General features: G+C 57.9%; 1 protein-coding gene across 16 annotated transcripts in view; it reads right to left on the bottom strand.

Moving 5' to 3' along the window:
* Positions 1-1,663: 1,663 nt before the first annotated feature.
* PLEKHG3 (pleckstrin homology and RhoGEF domain containing G3) overlaps positions 1,664-17,282 on the bottom strand; it is a 62,217-nt gene continuing 46,598 nt past the window's right edge. For 5 of the 16 annotated variants that reach the window (XM_070249548.1, XM_070249554.1, XM_023627913.2 and 2 more), the window contains 17 exons: positions 16,420-16,806; positions 15,240-15,337; positions 13,985-14,054; positions 13,625-13,671; positions 13,370-13,520; positions 13,144-13,275; positions 12,695-12,877; positions 12,385-12,477; positions 12,034-12,120; positions 11,773-11,806; positions 11,341-11,439; positions 8,583-8,621; positions 8,113-8,132; positions 7,349-7,615; positions 6,649-6,762; positions 3,523-4,900; positions 1,664-3,041 (listed from right to left, as the gene is read on the bottom strand). In XM_070249548.1, coding sequence (XP_070105649.1) covers positions 2,305-3,041; positions 3,523-4,900; positions 6,649-6,762; positions 7,349-7,615; positions 8,113-8,132; positions 8,583-8,621; positions 11,341-11,439; positions 11,773-11,806; positions 12,034-12,120; positions 12,385-12,477; positions 12,695-12,877; positions 13,144-13,275; positions 13,370-13,520; positions 13,625-13,671; positions 13,985-14,054; positions 15,240-15,337; positions 16,420-16,806 — 3,936 coding nt within the window. In that variant the 3' untranslated portion in view covers positions 1,664-2,304. Of the gene's footprint in view, positions 3,042-3,522; positions 4,901-6,648; positions 6,763-7,261; positions 7,616-8,112; positions 8,133-8,582; positions 8,622-9,052; positions 9,143-11,340; positions 11,440-11,772; positions 11,807-12,033; positions 12,121-12,384; positions 12,478-12,694; positions 12,878-13,143; positions 13,276-13,369; positions 13,521-13,624; positions 13,672-13,984; positions 14,055-15,239; positions 15,338-16,419; positions 16,807-17,282 lie in introns of those variants that run through there. The other 11 variants (XM_023627915.2, XM_023627916.2, XM_023627914.2 and 8 more) reach the window with 5 other exon arrangements.

Raw genomic sequence — 17,282 nt, 5'->3', positions numbered from 1 at the left:
CATATTTCTCTCAGTTTCTTATTCCACTAGCCTTGTTTCCCTTTGAACTAGGCCAAGGAAGGCTAGTTGAGCGAGCAAGGAGGGAATCTGTGCTCACAGGACCACCACAGAGACAGAAGGCCAGCCAGACTCTCTGGCTTGTCCCCAGGAGTCTCACAGGACCCGTCGGCCAGCACCCAGGCCCCACGTCTCAGCTGAGACCCTGGGAAAGCTTGCTCTTTCATGTAGTTAGCCATCTTGAAGGCCTGCCGCAGGCCTTTTCCCACGGAGCTCAGGACGGAGAGCTCGGGCCTCAGTGGACATCAGAATCCCCAGAATCCCCACGCCTGGGATTCATCTCCCGAGGGGCGATGTCAGTTGGTCGTGCTGGATAGAATCTAAGCATCGCCATTTTTTTGAAAGGTTCCCTTGAGGCCCTGATGATTCTTTCTAACGGGCAGTCAGTGAGAACCACTGAGCTGGTCCAAGGTTCTCAGACACACCTAGGTGGTTGTGTAAGGATCACCCAGGGGAGGTGTTCACTGCCACTTCCCAGGCCCCACCCCCCAAAGAGTCTGAGTCAAGCAGTTTGAGAAGCAGTGACTCATCCATCTCCTTCAATTTATAGATGAGGACAAAGCAAGCGTTTAGGTGACCCAGCTAGTTAATGGCAGGGCTAGGACCAGAAGCTGGGTCTCTGGACTCTCACTCCAGTGCGTTTGTGGTTCCTCAGTGTTGTAACTCGAGACGTGCCTGGGAGCCAGCTCTCTCCTCAGGGACTCTGGACATGGCCACAGAACATTCAGGGCAGCTGGCGGAACAGAGGCTGGCTCTGCTGTCTCCTTCTGCTCAGAAGAGGCCTCCACGTGCCTCCAATCCTCCCTTGACCTCACCAGACTCAGTGGACCTATCTTCAGGTTGAGTCCGTGCCCCCAGGTCAGAAGACTCGCATGGCCCTGACCCAGCAGACATGTGGGTCCACCTGTAGGACAGCTCTGCCACCTAGTCCCGCAGCTGCACTCCTCCAGGCCCCAGCCAGAAGAGACGGGGTGAAACAAGGCTGGTCCACCCAGGAGAAAGAGCAGAAAACCCAAACAAACAAAAAGAGAGGTATTCCTACCCCCTATGAATCAAAGACACTATTGAGAATGGGATGAAAACTGAGGATCCGTCCCAGAAAAAATGCACCTGTACTCCTCACTCAATATTGCAGCCACCTTAAGACATTTCTAGACTCCAAGTTTAGAATCCTTGCCTCCTGACGTCTCCTGGGAACTAGAGAGGGAGAGAAGAGTAAAAGGCACCAGACACTGGAGACTTCTGCCTATTAGAAAAATGTTCCATTCACCCTTCCCCCTTTTTTTCAGTCCAACTTTGGCCCTTGGGGAAAAGAGCTAAAGGCTGGCATGGAGCTCCCCCCACCCCATCCCAGACAGGACACCAGGCTGAGGGTAGAGAAGTCCCTGGGAGTAGAAATAGCAGAGAACAAGTTCCCTCCCACACCTCCTGATGCCCCAGCCTCCCCCACGAGCACCTGGGTGCCTTAGGCTTCGTGAGCACAGACGACAAATGAGTAAATGTGGAAGCAACAGCAGCCATGTCCTGCCTTCCCTAAGACATCCCTGGACACGGTCAACTCTCCCCAGCCCTGCCAGACCCCAGGAAGGAGGCCACACACAGGGCGGTTGGTCAGCAGTGGTTATTGCACCATTGGCAAGTAATGAAATGTGTGTACATTAGCGACAACCACAAGGTCAGCAAGACAACCCAAAAAAGTACCTAAACTGAGTCTATTACATTCTTCCCGGGAGGGGTATCAACAACAGAAGCACACATACGCACATGCGCACACTAACATACCACAGAATGGAAAACAATAAATTATACGCCTCATTCCTCCTGGATCCGAAGAGGCACAGTCAGGGAGCAAAGCCTCCCCAGGCCCCCTCCTGCGTCCCCGCTGGGTGGGGACCTCGGTCTGGCAGTGGTCGGGAGACGCCGGAGGCCTGAGCAAGGCCTTCTCTCCCTGGGAAGAGGCGAGCTTAAATATTTGGCTTCTTACAAGAGAAAAACTATATACAGGGGAAGTGGCCACACTGGCCTCAGAGGAAGGGAGGGCTCGCCTGGGCCTGTGGAAAGTCGCCGGGAGCCCAGGGCGGTGCCCAGGCACTCACAGACAGCAGGGAAGACACGCCGAGCACACCGGCACATCCCTCCAAGGAGAGCAGGGCGAACAGCCTCCAAGGGCTGGTGGGCGCCCGGGTGGGAAGCATGCCAGGTCCTCCCTGTCCCCGGCACGGCTCCTCTGTCCCCCAGGACTCAGAGTCAACCTACGGAGTTCAAGGCCTGGAATTTCTCCCGCAGGTTTCTCACTCTCCCCTGCTGGCTGGGGTCCGCTGGGTCCCTGGGACCCTCTTCCTTTGGCCGATACTCTGCAGACTCCTGGAAATCCTGGCCCTGCCCCACCCTGGCCGCTGGCAGGCTTGGTCCGTGCCCACCGCCGTCCTCCAGCCCCACAGGGGGCTGGGGCAGGGGCCCCTTCTCCATGACAATCACCCGCCGGTTGTTGTCCAGGGTGAGGTCTGCGGTCACGTACAGGGCCCCCTCTGCGGCCGGCCCGCCTGGGGGCAGCGCCCCAGGAGGCTGCAGCTGGGCGGCCTCCAGGCCTGCGCGGGCCCTCTGGGAGCTCAGGCTGCTGCAGCGGCCCGCCCTGCCCGGCAGAGGCGGCTCCACTATGCTCTCGGGCACCGAGCGGCTGCGGTAGACGGGCGGGCCGCGGGGCCGGCTGCCCTCAGCCTGGAGTGACTCGTCGTAGGAGGCGTACTTGGAGCAGAGCTCCCGCACGTCAGGCCAGTGGAAGGTCTCAGTATTGAAGGGGCTGAGGGGGCTTCTCGAGGAGGGCCGGACACCAGAGGAGGGGGTCCTTGGGCTGGCAGCAGAGGGGCTGCAGGAGAAGCGCCGTGGCGACGTCTCCCCGGCAGAGCAGGGCTTGGGCGGGCTGGGCTCCTGGCCTGTCGTCGGCTGCTCGGGGTTGAGGAGGGACAGCACCGGCTTTCTCCTACCTGTGAGGAGAGAGAGCGGCCTGAATCACTGGGCGGGAGCGGGGCGGGCTCGACCGTCTCCGACTCACTTTCCAGGCAAGGTGGTGGGTGGGATTTGGGGTGTGACGGAAGAGAAATCTCATTGACCATCCACGGCCCCGTTTATCAAAAGGAAACAGGAAGAATGAAGAAAAGGCGGGGGACAAAGGGAGACAATGGGAGTCAAAGGAAGAGATGAGAGCTTCTGCTATCCTGGAAAAGAGGGGCACATGGCCACGCTTCCTCCGAGGCCTCTGCTCCACAAGAAGGGCTCAGCCAGGCTGCACGCTCGGCCTTGGGGCATTAGACCAGCTGCCAGGGCACACCCCCGCCCTCAGTGTGGGGTCCAGCCCTCTCTTTGGTTTCTTAGGGGTCACTTTCCCACAGGAGCCAACTGGCTCCTAAAAGGCTCTTCTGCCCCAGATTTGAGGGAAGGGCCCACCCCCTGCCCCAATCACTGTACCTGAGCCACCTGACGGCGCTCCAGCCTCCTCCTGCAGGCGGGGAACGGTGGCAGCCGCCTTCTCCCACTGCAGTGGCGGTCTGGCCGTCACTGACTTGCTCTTGATCCGGAGACTGTACTGGCGGGCCAGCTGGTAGACTTTGTTCTTGACTCGCTCGCTCACGCGGCTGTCCATCACGTGGGAGAGCTGCACAATGCGGGGGTGCAATGGGGCCACCAGCTCCCCCTGGGTGCCATTGCTCAGCTCCTTCACCAGCTCCTTCAGCTCCCGCGCCAGGTGGGCCGGGCTGGGCCGCTCAGTCGGGGAGACACTCTCCGGTGAGGCAGTGGCTGACTCCTCGGTGATGGCCCCCAGCTCATGCTCCTCCAGGATGAAGAGTGGCTCGTGCAGGTCAAAGCCATTGGCCTGGCCTTGGCCTGGCCCCTTCCGAGGGCTCCCCCCAGAAGACTCCATTCCCTCCCAGATCTTAACAATTTCTGAAGATGGGCGGAACTCAGCATCTGTGATAGGAGCTGGCTCCCCAGCGCCCGCCTCGCCTGGTCCTGGGAGGTCAAACAGGGCCCACGAAGCCGGCCGGGAGCCTGCCTGTCTCTTGTGGCCCAGCGGAGCCACTGGCTCCGGGTCCGGCTTGGGAAGGCTGTTGAACCTGGAGACAGAGTTTCTCACCAGCCCTTTGGGGATGTAGGAAAGGCTCTCCCGGCGCCGGATGCTAAAACCCGCATCATGATGCTCTGCGTTTTCGTAGTAGCTCTTGATTTTGTCCAGCAACAGCCGGTCTCGGGTGGAGAGCATAGATTCCTTCTTCTTGCAGGAAGACTTGTCTGGCTCCACTGGGCAGCCTGGGCTTGGGGGCTGTGTCCCATTGACAGAAGGGCCGCTCTCCATGGCCGCCCCCACAGTAGTGTCGACTTCCTGGGGGAGCTGAGAGCCGAGGGGGTCTGAGGTGCTACCACCTCGGGCCAGGCCCTTCTCGCTGCCCTCTAGGCTGAGCACACTGCTGCTCCGGCTGGTGAGTCTCGGGGTCCCGAAGCCACTTGACTTGCTGTCCTCCAGCGCCAGGCTGCTCCGCCGAGAGAAGCTGCTGACGAACCGCTCAGCAATGACACTGGCCTGGTCCAACACAGAGGGGGGCAGGAGGCTCTCGGGCTCCTCCTCCTCCTCCTCACTGCTCAGGGCCTTAAGGTCCTCAGTGCTCTCAGCCACCACGAAGTCCACTATGCCACCTGGGTGGTCCAGCCCCAGCAGCTCCTGATGGACGTCAAGCTGTGCATCCAGGACTTCTGGAGACTCTGAGTCTGAGGGCATCTCCTCGGTGCTGGGACCTTCCACAGTGGCAAACACCTCCTGCTCTGTCCCAGACTCAGGGTCTGGCTCAACCTGGGACAGCACAGACAGCTCATGAGCCAAAAACCTCCCTCATGATGGATGAGGGGATGAGGGGCAGCACAGCCTGCTCAAAGTCTAGTGAGAGGGCTGTGGTTTAGGACCGAATGCAACCAATGAGCTCAACTCAAGAGTGGGCAACAGGAGCTCAGGGAGAAGAGCGTGATGATGTCCCTGAGTCACCCTGCAGCTGGGGTGCTGGGCCCATGTCCTCAAACCCAAGGAAAATACTAGGATGGAGTAGAGTAGTGGCACCTGTCAATGGCAGCCTGGGAGCTATAGGGACAAGGTGGGAACATACACACCAGGCACAGGTGTGGCACCAGGACTCCCCTGCCTGATGGAGTGGCAGCTCCCTAAAGCCCTAGAGGCTTCCCACATGGGGGTTGTTCTGGGTTCAAACCCAGGCCTGAGCAACATGAGAGGCCACTCCAACTTCCTGGAGGGGCCAGGGCCTCCTGCGTGGATCAGGGTCCAGAGGGCGATGGGACCACATGCTAGAATCCTATCAGGGCAAAGTTGGGGATTTGGCTCCTACCAGCCAGCCTCCGGCCCTGTGCACGACTCTGCATGTGCCCAGGAGTTGGGCGAGGAAGGAAGCAAATCTGAGAACTCCCTCTTGACCACCTTGAAGGTCATTTAACCCATAAAACTGGCCAGTATAGGCAACTTTCCAGAGGGGTCTTTAGAGAGAAGACAAGAGCCAACCCTCCGTGCTCTGAGGAGTCAGAGCTGACTCTGAGTATTCTAGTCTAGAATGTGCAGAGCAGGACCCACGACCTCGGCCTGCACTGTCCAACACAGTAGCCACCACCACATGTGGCTTCCAAGCACCTGAAAAGTGGCTAGTCCAACTGAGAACAGTTGTAAGGGTAAAATGCACACCAGACTGCAAAAACCTCATTAGAAAAAAGTATAAAACATCTCATTAGTAGCTTTTTATATTGATCACATGTTGAAATGATAATAGTTTAGATATACTGGGTTAAATAATTTTTTAACATGGCTACTAGAAAATTCAAAGTTGCACATGTAGCTCACATTCTATTATCATTGGACGTCAGACTCTTATCCAATGTCATCAGGTTTCTCAGTCTTGTCCTGGCTGCGAGGCCCACCCTGTGGTCTAGGCCTCATGAACTTTCTCTTGTACCTTTGAGAAAGCAAAGGACTCTGTTCCACACGACCCACAGGCAGTGTCGGGTGGCAGGAAGAGGAAGGTGGGCGTCTGAGTCACAGACCCAAGTGTGAACTCAGCTCTGCCCCTCAGGAGCTGCCTGATGTCAGGCATATTCTCCCTGGTAAAGCCATTGCAGGGAATGGAAGGAAGAAATAAACCATCAGACATGTAGGAGGCGTCCAGTAGACATCACCACCCTGCCCCTTTGCTCAGGCGGGCACAGGCATGATCTGAAAGTCTGGCGTGCTGGCAGGGGCAGGGCCTTATGCCTCCACAAGGCAGCAAGGGGATCTAAAATCTGGCCACTGCCACTAACTGTGCCCCTTGGCAAGGGAGACTACGCAAAGGGAGGGGACCTTCTTCTAATCCACAGAAAGGGCCGTCTGCTCCGATGTGCCCATAGGCCAGACAGGCCTCCTGAAGGAACGAGAGTCCTTGGGAGCGGGGAATTCCTGTCCCCACAGGCCCAACGGGAGAGCTCATGCCTGAAAGCCCCACCTGCAGACCTGAAGATCTGCTCCCGGCACCTCTGCACCATCCCCTTCCACTGCTGGCCACTCACCTCTGGCAAGGAGGAGGCCGACTCAAAGCTCATGCGCTTCTCAGCACGGGTTGGAGAGCGACCGCTGGGGCTTCTGCAGCTCTTGGAGCCTTCAGACTCCCTGCGCCCCTTTGCCTGCAGCAAGCAGAAGGCAGTCGTCAGCTCCGGGGACGACTGGGAGCTGGTCCCTTCTGCATCCCACATGGGCAGCACCTCCTGAGCCCCAAGGGGGCTGGGCTGCACTAAGAGCTAGCCCTGGATGTGAGCCACTCCAGAGTCAACCTGAACTGCCAGGTGTGGGGACACAGAAATCCCTGCCAGGCATGCAGCCTTGGAAAAGTAAACTTGCTAGACCCTTCCAGCCCCTCTGTGTGCTGGCTTCCCACCTTCTCCACCACTCCCACTCCATTAGTCATGCTGATCGAGTAGTATACTGGTTAGAGTCCAGTACTGGAACAGCGCATGCCAGGGGCTCACCAGGGTGTGACAGTGAGCAACGGATTAAGAAGTGCTGGTTGTAGGAGTAAAGGAACAAGGACAGAGGAGAGGGGAGGGCAGCGGAGGGGACAATTGGATGGGCATGCACATGCCAGGGAACATGCAAGGAGGAGGGGAGATCAAAGAGACACCTCACCATAGCGCCCCGGGAGAAAAGTAAAGCGTTGGCCCGATAGTGCCAGCAGTGGAGGGCGGCCAGCAGGGAGCTGGCAAAGTCGGCTACCTGCTCCGCCACTGCCAGGCTCTCCTCCTCCTCCTCCTCCGAGCCTGGGGGCTCCGGCCTGGCCCCCTTCTCGCTGCCTTCATGCCCTGCCAGGTCCTCCAGAGAGACCTGAAAGGCCTGCTCCTCCTCCTCCTCCTCCTCCTCCTCCACCACCTCCTCCTCCTCTTCCTCCTGCTCCTCCTGGGCAGCCCCTTCAGCCTCCGGCTGCAGGCCCCGAGGATGGGCGGGCTGCCCAAAGTCCAGGAGAGTGCCGGCACTGCCCGCATGCTGTTCAGAGCACAAGATCCCCTCGTGACTGGCCTCTGGGCAACCCCCGTCTCCTCCTGCCAGCGGTTGGGGGTGGGAGGCTTCACAGAGAAAGCCACATCTAGACACCAACCCCTGGTCTCCACTGGGGCCCAGTGAGGACGGGGGTTCTCAAGGTGGGAAGCTGGGACCTGGGAAAGCCGGGACTGGTGCCTGGTCAGGAACCCAGACCCAGGGAGGCCTGCCTGCCCCAGAGAGCGGGAGAAATGAGGGAGGATCCAGGCCGGGCAGGCCACCACCATGGTGGTGTTCCGGGAAAAGGGTACAGAAGGGTCCCTGGGGCAAGGGCCACAGCTTATTCAACTCTGTGACCCTGATGACAGAATCCAGTACACAGTAGGCACTTGATAACTATTTGTTAAATGAATGAAAAGACAATGGGGGCTGAAGGGGCAGGGGTCTGACCAGGCAGTCCCACCCACCTTGTCCAGCCAATCCCCTCCATCCACTGGCCTTACCTTCATTCCCGCTGCTCTGGCTGCAGCCACCACCACCAGGTCCCAGCACATGGGCGAGAGGAAGGGGAAGAGAGATCAGTAAGCAGGAGGAGGAGCCTCTTTACAGACGCCTGAGGCCCAGAGCCCCCCGGAAAAGGCCTCACGGGGGCTCCTACTCCTAGAACCCTCACCCAGTCTCCCGGGCTTTTAAAGGAATGACTGACAGAACAGGGGCCGGGAAGCAGAACAGCACAGGCCTGTGCCTGTCACTCACTCCTGCTGTTAGCCAAGGACAGGGTGTGAGGCATGTGTGTTGGGGAGGGTTCAAGCCCCCTCCCCATTTAGCAAGGGGTGAGGCCCAGTTCCAGGGACGAATAGAGGCAGAGTCCCCTCTAAAGTGTCCTCGACACCTCCACCCGAGGGTTACTGTTTTCCCTTCCTGCCTGCACTCTAGAGCTCCCCGGGAACAGCTGTCCAGCCCTCCCACTCACCTTTCTCACTGAGTTGCCTGAGCAGGTGTCTGGTTGGCTCTGAGGGGGAAAAAGAGAATGGGCAGAGTCAGCGCAGGCCATTCCTGGCCCTGATCCCACGCTCAAAGCACCACCAGCCCATCACCAGCTCAAAGTCCACTCCGGCGTGGCCCCTGCAGCCCTAGGGCCTCAGTGAGGCTGCCCTAGCATCTACCCCACAGGGCCCAGGCCACTCCCGCCAGCCCCTGCCGGCCATCCCCCAGGAGCAGCACTGCCCGCCATCCCCGCATTAGCACACGGTACCCAGGGCCCTCGATTCTGCAGCCAGAGCCCCATGCTGCCCCCTTGAGACCAACTAGCCACGTCTCTGGTCTCTGGAGGTCCCTGGTGCCACCTCAAGCCCCACCCTCGCCACAAGAGCACATCAGCACATTAGCTACACCTAACACCAAGCCCCCTGACAGCACCGGGCTGGAAAGCAGAGGTCGCACCCGACTTTCTGCGGCCCTTAAGGCCTGGCACTACGAGGCCTCGCTGCCTGCTGGGGAGTGTTGCCCGGCTGTACGGGGGCTGATGAGGCTCTGGGGACAGGATACAAAACACATCCATTAGGCTGATGGTGTCACCAGCTTGTACCCCAGCCTTTCTGGGGACAGGCCTGAGACAGGGAGGCAAGGATACGAGGATATTGTCTCAAGAGCCCTCTCTACAGAGCCTGGGCCTTAGCCCATACTGCCCTTGACCAACTGGCATTAAGTGGGAGGCCCACTATAGACATGGAGCCAGAAAGAAAGTCTATTGAGGTCTCTTAGCTGTTCCCGGGCAGAGGAGCATAGTGAAGAACTATTTTCTACTAAGACGCGCGTGTACACGTACGCACGCGTGCGCGCGCACACACACACACACACACACTCTCTCTCTCTCTATCTGCATCAGTATAAGTAAACATCCAATTGTTTTTAAAGTGAGAAATATAAAATGCTCTACTCCTTCATTTTAAAACTGGTAATCAAGAATATTTAGTCAGTGACAAATAACGACAGGAGCACTGACTTAGCCATTTAGCGCACTAGCGGCCCATCAGCTCTCTGGAAACAGAAGCAGGAAAGCCCAGAGGCAGAGTAGACGGCTGAGAGCGCACACTCACGCGCCTGTAGGGGGCTGCGTCCTCCCTCTCAGCAACTTCCTGGCCTGCTTTTACACACATTTCTCACAAGTTCAGTCAACTGATCTCTCACAGATAGAAGGGGGAAGAAGGGCGACCAGGCAAGCACGTCAAGACCAATGAGAACCAACACTCTTCAGGAAAGACAGACACAACACCTCAAAGGCAGCTGTCTCTATGGCAACCCCCACCCCCTCCTCCCCCAGGTCACACGGCACAGGGATGCGATGTACCGACGCTAGAAGAGGACAAGTTCAGCTGTGGTCAGCATCCTCTATTTTAAAAGGCTCAGGAGTATGAAGCACATTTTAGAAAGATGTCTGTTTCGTAATGGTTAAAACTAAAACATGAAAACAAAACCCAACTCTTCTAGTGTTTCCGTGCTAAAATCGTAGCCATGTGGAAACTTTAGCTCTAAGATGGCCCATTTCCCGAGCTCTCTGACAGCTGTGGCTGAGCTGCTGCTGTTAGCACAGGTGGTCCTGCTATTACCACTTCCACCACCGTCACTGACTGGATGCTTCCCCAGGCCAGGAGTTTCCAACTCAAAGCTATGGCAAATTAAGGGGGAATGTTAGAGAGAGAAGAGGAGAATTCGAGGAGAAGAAAGGAAACGAAGGGAAACAAAGAGGGCTGGAGACTTACCAAGTAACACCCCCAATCTGGGCCTTTTAACACATGGCACTGTAAAACTTGAGCGACCATGGCAAGTTGGCCTGGGGTTCAAGAGCAACACCAAACAAAACAAAACACAGACGCTTTCCAGAGACCGCTCTGCTCCATATTCCAGAAGACCAAAGCCCACAGGTCAATCCACACTGTCGTTTTGGGGACCCGTGGGTCAGGGCCAACCAAAGACCAACACACTGTGGAGACCCAAGCAAGGGCACTGTTCCCGGTCACTCTACAACCTTTCTCTCCAGGGGACTCTCAGGCAGTTCTCACCCCAACTCCCATCCCGCGAATTTGGCAGGTACCCAGCTGAAGCTAAATCTGTCCCTGGGCCTCAGACGAAGGGCAGAGTGAAAACACACACATTTGTCACCACGGGAGAGAAGAATAAAAGCAAGGTTTTCTCTTTTTCAATAGACGATTCATTCCAATAAATCCAAGTACGTGGTAGCAGGCCCAGGCATGGACAAAAACCCAGAAGAGGAAAATGGAACTCTTTCCTGAGACCCAAAGTAAATATTTCCCGTCTGGATTTGGTGCCACTTGACGTCTAACTCGTTTTCCCCATGTCCTGCCTCTTCTCTATTCCAGAACTGGGCTGGGGACCATCCACGATGTCTGAGCATCACTCCTGGCTGACTCCCAGTATTCCGAGTGGCTAAGGAGGAAGGTTTTGATCACAGGGGAGCCAAGAAGGGGTGCCAAGGCCTGAGCAAACAAGCACCCCTAGGGTCCCTGGTGGGCAATAAGGGCCAGAGGTGGCTGGTGGAGGCAGCAGGAGCACAGAGACAGGATGGCCCGCACACGCCCATCAATCTCCCTCCTGCCCTTTCCCAGGATTTCTGGAAAGGTGAGGGCAGCCCAGATGCTGGCTCTAGATGATCTCCTGCCTGGTCAAGAGTCCTGTGAAGAGACCTCCTGCCCACAGAGCCCTGCCCTTACCTGACTGCCGGCGGCCCTGCTGCATGTGGGTAGACACCTCATCCTGGGAGGACCAAGCCTTCTTCAGCCGCTCTGGGCTATGCCGGTACCGATTGGGATCTGCACCCAGAAGAGACAATCAGGCCTTTGGGGTAACCACCAGCCTTGGCCTAGACACTGCCCACTGCTGACCGCACCTCTCCCACAACCCCAGCTCCAGGGGCCAGAAGCCTCCAGAGCTCCCTCCTCTTCCATCAGAGCTTCAGGCACAGAGTCCCACTGTGCAGCATCATGCCCCTAGTCTTGCAGTAGACCCCCAGCCCTTGACAACAGGAGCCTCTCCATCCTCCCTGCTCCCCAGAATATAAGTATCAGGCAAAGCTTCCCCAGAAGGCAGCCTGATGCAGAGATGTGCACAATTATGGACAAAGCAGGCAGAAAGGCTCCACTTACAGTAGGAATCCATTTCCAGGATGGCTTCCTTGGCCTGGAAGGAAAGGAAACCCACCTAGTTACTATGGGACTCACTCTTGCTGCACTGGGACACCCCACAGAGCTGCACTGAGGCCCATGGCATCCTCTGAACTGACCCCTGCTGTCCAGTGGATCCAAGGTCCAGAAGGTGAGGCCCCAGTGGACCCCTGGAGCTGCCTCTGAGGGACACCGGCTCCCTGCACCCCATCAGGAGCCCGGCCGTGGCACCCTGGCACTCACCTTCTGGGGGATGGTGGTATGGTGATTCTCCAGGATGAGCCTCTTGATGTGGTGAGTCCAGCTCCGTTTCTCCTCCACTGTTTTGGCCTGGAAGGACCCAAGAGAGAGGGAGCCAGGGTTACAATCACAGGCCCGAAGCAATCCGGGGGGACCATGCTTCCGCCAAGATGGGCAGAGGGGGAAGGAGGGGCTGTGCTGGAGCCCTGTGAGGACACCTTGACTCCTTAGCACAAGCCTAAAGGGATGTCCATCAGGATCCCGACCTTCCAGAGAGAGACCTGAGGTTCACACAGCTAAGCAAGTGGAGGAGGAGGTTCTGTCCCCAGCCCAAGCATCCCACCTGCTCCTCACCTGGATGCTGTACTGCTGCTTGCTGTGCTTGTAGTGGGTGACGGTGAAGCACAGGGAATCTCTGGTGCTTTCAATCAGCATTAGGGAGGAGCACTGGGGCAGAGGGGGAGAGCAGTCAAGACTGGGCGGTACCCAGGGCAGGGGTTCCAGCCCTTGAGACCATCTGGGGTGGCAGGGAGAGTACTCTCGAAGGATGGAGCTGCATCCACATTGACCGGGGGCCGATGAAGAGGGCCAGGAGAGGGGCCTGGGCCACTGGGAGGGAGGGACAGAGGGAAGAGGGCAGAGGAGACGGCAGCAGCCTGGTTACCGGGATGTGACCCTTGTAGACAAAGTGATCGCCCCGCTTCTTGGTGATAAGCAGCGCTTTGTCAAAGAGGAAGAAGGTCCTCTCGTTGCGCACGCGGTGCACACGGAACGTGCCCTCCAGGACGAGCTCCCCATAGATGGTCAGGTCTGGCCCCTTCCAGTTGATAAGCAGCGACTGAATCTCCTGCAGCAGAGAAGTCCCGACCCCCAGGGTCAGGCTGCTCATGACCCTACAGGGACCGCATGGGGCCTCAGGAGGTTCCTGTAGACCCAGCCACCACCTAGGTCCCCCAGGGACATGCTGTCACAAGGGTCCCTCCAGAGAAGCCCACCCCACACAGCCACCACCCCTGAGCTCAACACAGCAAGGCAGCCACACTCCCTCTCCCAAGCCCCATGGCCCCTGCCGACCACCCCTGTGTGTCCCTCCAGCCACCAGCCCCGGAGCACCTGGAGCCGGACTGCATGCTCGTGCCTCCTCTTCATGTCGTTGATGTACCAGGCCACACAGGTCATGGTGTCAATGGCATCCTCTACCACCTCAAAGCCATCCTCTTCTTCATCAAAATGTTTTGCAATTTCCTGTGTGGGATACAGGCATAGGGAACCCAGGCTCAAGGGCCCTGAACACCCCCCCCCCCAGCCACCTACATACTCGGGAGGCCCCCTGGGCTACCTGGAGCAGCAGGTGGTACTTGAGGATGCGCTGCACAGGCTTCAGCAGGTAGGAGCCCAAGGGCAGTGAGTGCTGCAGCAGCTCCTGCCGGTCCCGGAAGAACTTGGCCTGCTGCTTGTCCCGCATGCACTCCGTCAGGGCTGCCACCGAGCTGCGGGCGGAAGGGGCTGTCACTGACTAGGGAGGCCTGGATGGGGCGATGGGTTCTCCAGACTCACCAATGGCTCTGCCACCCCTCTCCACCCAATTACTCACTTGGGGTAGTTGTTGCAGTACTGGGTGTAGATATCAAACTCCTGGCTCTGAGAAGAGACCAAAAATAGTGACTTCAGTTGACTGGGTTGTACCAAAGACAGGCTCCTGGCCCCCGGAGCACACTCTGCCCCTCTCCCCCGAGTGTCTGCAGCTGCATCTTTGTGCCCACCTGTGTAGGACATCCCATCTCCCCAGCAGCCCCTGACTCCACCCCAGAACGCCCTTCTCATTTGAAGCAGGGTGCTTGGCACTTCCCCTGGAAAGGGGTCCCCAGCACTCAGATGTCCTCTTAAGCTGGGAGTTTCTGTCCCTCTGAGCCAGCAAGGCAGGACAAGGGGGCAAGGACCCAGCCCTTCTTACCCTTTCCACAAAGCAGCTGGCCACAGCCACGGGGTCACTATTGCAGCTGTCCAGGTCTCTGAGTAGCTGGCTGGGTGAGGGGAGAGTGCTCATCAGACCCCAGATGACTCAGCCTCTATGGCCAGCAACACACCCCCTCCCCAAGCTCCTGGTGCCCAGACACACAGCCAGCCCTGGTGTCACGCCAAAGAGTGGGGCTTCCACCCTCAGGGTGAGCCCTGCCATGTCAGCAACCACATGCTGTGCTCAGCAAGGGGAGAGGGAGAGAAACACCAGTACCCACCTCGGGAGGGCACACAGCTCCTCTGCAGGCAGGAGTCAAACACACAAAAGCAGAGATTAAAGGGCGAAGAGGAGGGAGAGGGGATTCACAAAGGAACCAAAGCCCCAGTTCAGAAGGATGAGGGAAAGGGTGAGAGACAGGGTAAGTCCTGCACCCTTGTTCATAGACGGGGGCACTACAGAAACCCCTAGAAGTGGTGCTTCCCCCTGCCTCCTCTTTTCTCAACCCCCACCATCAGCCTAAGTCTCGCCTGGCCTGGCCTGCCCTCCCGGACTTCTCTGGCTCGCACAGCAGGAGGTTCCTCTGCCTTGTTGAAAGGCCTGGGGTAAGGTTCTTCCTATCAATGATATCCCCTCAAACTCTGTTCCTTCCAACCAGTGCCCTTTCCCTGGGGAGTCTGTGGGCCTAGGCAGCACACCCGGGCCCTGGAGGAGCCCCTCCACCCTGAGGCAGCCCCTCGCCAGGCCTTGCTCAGTCTCCCCCATTGCGTCTTGCCTGGTTTGTACTACCCCTAATGGGTCACATCATCTCCAAGGAGCCCTGACTTCCCATGGGGTCAGTGGAAAGGTGGAGAAGAAATTAAGAGAGATGCAAGTGGAGGATGAAGATGACAGGAACAAAGGGGCCACCCAGAGGGAAGTACATCACGTGCAAGGTCCAGCGGTCCCCTGAGAGGGTGCTGGCCCAGGCTGGACCCAACACACACATGGCCTCAAGCACATGGCCTCAAATTATCTCCCCCATCTGACAGGAAGCACATGTGCCCCAGGGCACGTGGACCCAACTGGTGCCCTCTCCTGCAAGTGCTAACTATACGGTTGTACAGGGAGGAACCGCCTCTCTGCACCCTCAGAGATCAGGCCCTGGGCCCACATGTCACAGCCTCTAAGACCAGGGACATTCAGGGCTCCCCCGGCCCCCAAGATGGACTTCACAGGCAGAACATGGCACATGTCAGGCCCACTTACACACCTGTTCAGTGCGTAGATGTTTTCTATGTTCCCAAAGAGGGCACTGACTTGTTCTGGCTTCAGCAGCCCGGGCGTGTCGATGATCTTCAAGAGGTAGTCCTGCACGGAGAGAGGTGGTCAGAGCCTGGCCCCACCTGGCGCCATCCTACGCCCCTGCCCACCTCCCTGACCACATCTCGTTTTGTACCGCATTTCACAGCTATGACATGATTTCACAGACATTATCTACTGTACTGGCTTAGATAGTACCCCCTCCGAAATTAACGTCCACTCAGAACCTCAGAATGTGACCTTATTTGCAAATAGGGTCCTTGCAGGTATAACTAGTTAAGGATATCGAGATGATATCCAATGTGACTGGTGTCTTTATAAGAGGAGAGGACACAGAGAAGACATGTGAAGGTGGAGGCAGAGATTGGGGTGATGCAGCTATAGACCAAGGAACACCAAAGACTGTGGGAAACCACCAGAAGCTGAGAGACGGGCATGGAACGCATTCTCCCTCAGAGCTTCCAGAAGGAACCAACCCTGTCAACACTTAACTTCAGACTTCTGGCCTCCTAAACTGAGAGAAGAAATTTGTGTGTCTTAAGCCATGCAGTTTTGTAATTTGTTAGGGCAGCCCTAGAAAAGGCAGGCATCTCCATTGCAGTGGGGCAGAGGGCTCCCTCAGTGCGTGCCCGTGTGCCCTGCACAGCGTGAAACACGTCACCCACCCCGCCCTGGGAGATAGGTGCATCACTTTACAGATGAGGATCCTGAGGCTCAGAGGCTTACCCACCTACCCGAGGCCCCACAGCCAAAAGCAACAGAGCAGGGATCTGGGCGCAGCCGGGCGGGGTCCAGTGTTCAGTCTGCGCTGAGCACAGTAGTCCCATCCCTTCCCTATCCAGGGCACCTACTCCCCGGCGATCTGCAGGAAGTTCTGCTGGCCCAAGCTGCAGATGTGACCCGAAGTCCTCAGGCCGTGTGAGCAGCCAGCAGTTCCCCAGGGCAGGAGACCTGAGACCTCCCCACTACTCCAGGGGAAGCAGACCTTCCGAGACAGACGTCTGGGAGAACTCTCCTCCAGGGTGGAAGTAGGTTTATGCGCGAGAGCTGGGCCACTTGACGCCAGCGACCAGCCCCTCGCAAGCTCAGCCCTGCAGCCCCGCAGTGGCAGTAGGGACAGCGGGCCTCACCTCAACGATGCTGCGCAGGTCCTGCACGTACATGCGCTCCGTTTCCACGATCTCCCGCACCACTCGGCCCAGGTAGCTGAGCTTGTGCGCAGGCGCTGCGGCCGCCCGGCTGTTGAACGGGGACAGGGGCCCCCTCCTGTTCAGCCAGCCGCTGGAGTTGTTGTTGCTGTTGGGGGGATGCCGGCCGCGTGGGGAGCCCGCCCCGTTCTCGGCTGCAGCCTCGGAGGCATTGGGCTCCTCCATGGCGCCGCGGCTGTCACGGGAGGAGCCCGACGAGGAGGTGCTGGAGCTCAGGCTCACCGGCCGCTCCTGGCTGCCATCCTGGCGGAGGGAGGCAGAGACGGGCATCCTGGCATCGCTGCCTGGCTCGGGCACCCCGGTGAGATTCTGGGCAGGAGAGAGAAGGGGTCAAACCTCACAGAAAGTAAAAGGGGGGGGTTGTCAGGGGCTGGGCAAGGAGGGAATTGGGAGTTACTGTTAAATAACACAGAGTTTGAGTTTTGCAGATAATTAAAATTCTGTGGATGGATACACAACGGCGAATGGACTTAATGCCACTGAACTGGACACTTAAAAATGGTTAAAATTTAAGTTGTATGTTATGTGTATTTCACCACAATTAAATAAAACAACTCTGAGATCCCTTCCCTGAGACGCTGTGAGCGTCAACAAGGATACCCAAGTAACACTCCTTCCTGACTTCCGCAGCTCCGCCTCCATCTTTCCCAGGGTGGAGGGAAGTAGATCACATCCTGAAATCATAAAGGGCTCAGAAACCCAAGACCCTAGAAGAGCCTAGAGGACAGCTCCGCCAGCCCGGGGTCAGGGGCGCCTTCTGATGCAATCCCAAGCCCAGCCTCCCT

Source organism: Equus caballus, chromosome 24 (genome assembly GCF_041296265.1).
Source record: "Equus caballus isolate H_3958 breed thoroughbred chromosome 24, TB-T2T, whole genome shotgun sequence".
In the NCBI taxonomy this organism is placed as follows: domain Eukaryota; kingdom Metazoa; phylum Chordata; class Mammalia; order Perissodactyla; family Equidae; genus Equus; species Equus caballus.
Note: the sequence above shows the minus strand (reverse complement) of the source record. Positions and strands in the feature narration are given on the sequence as shown.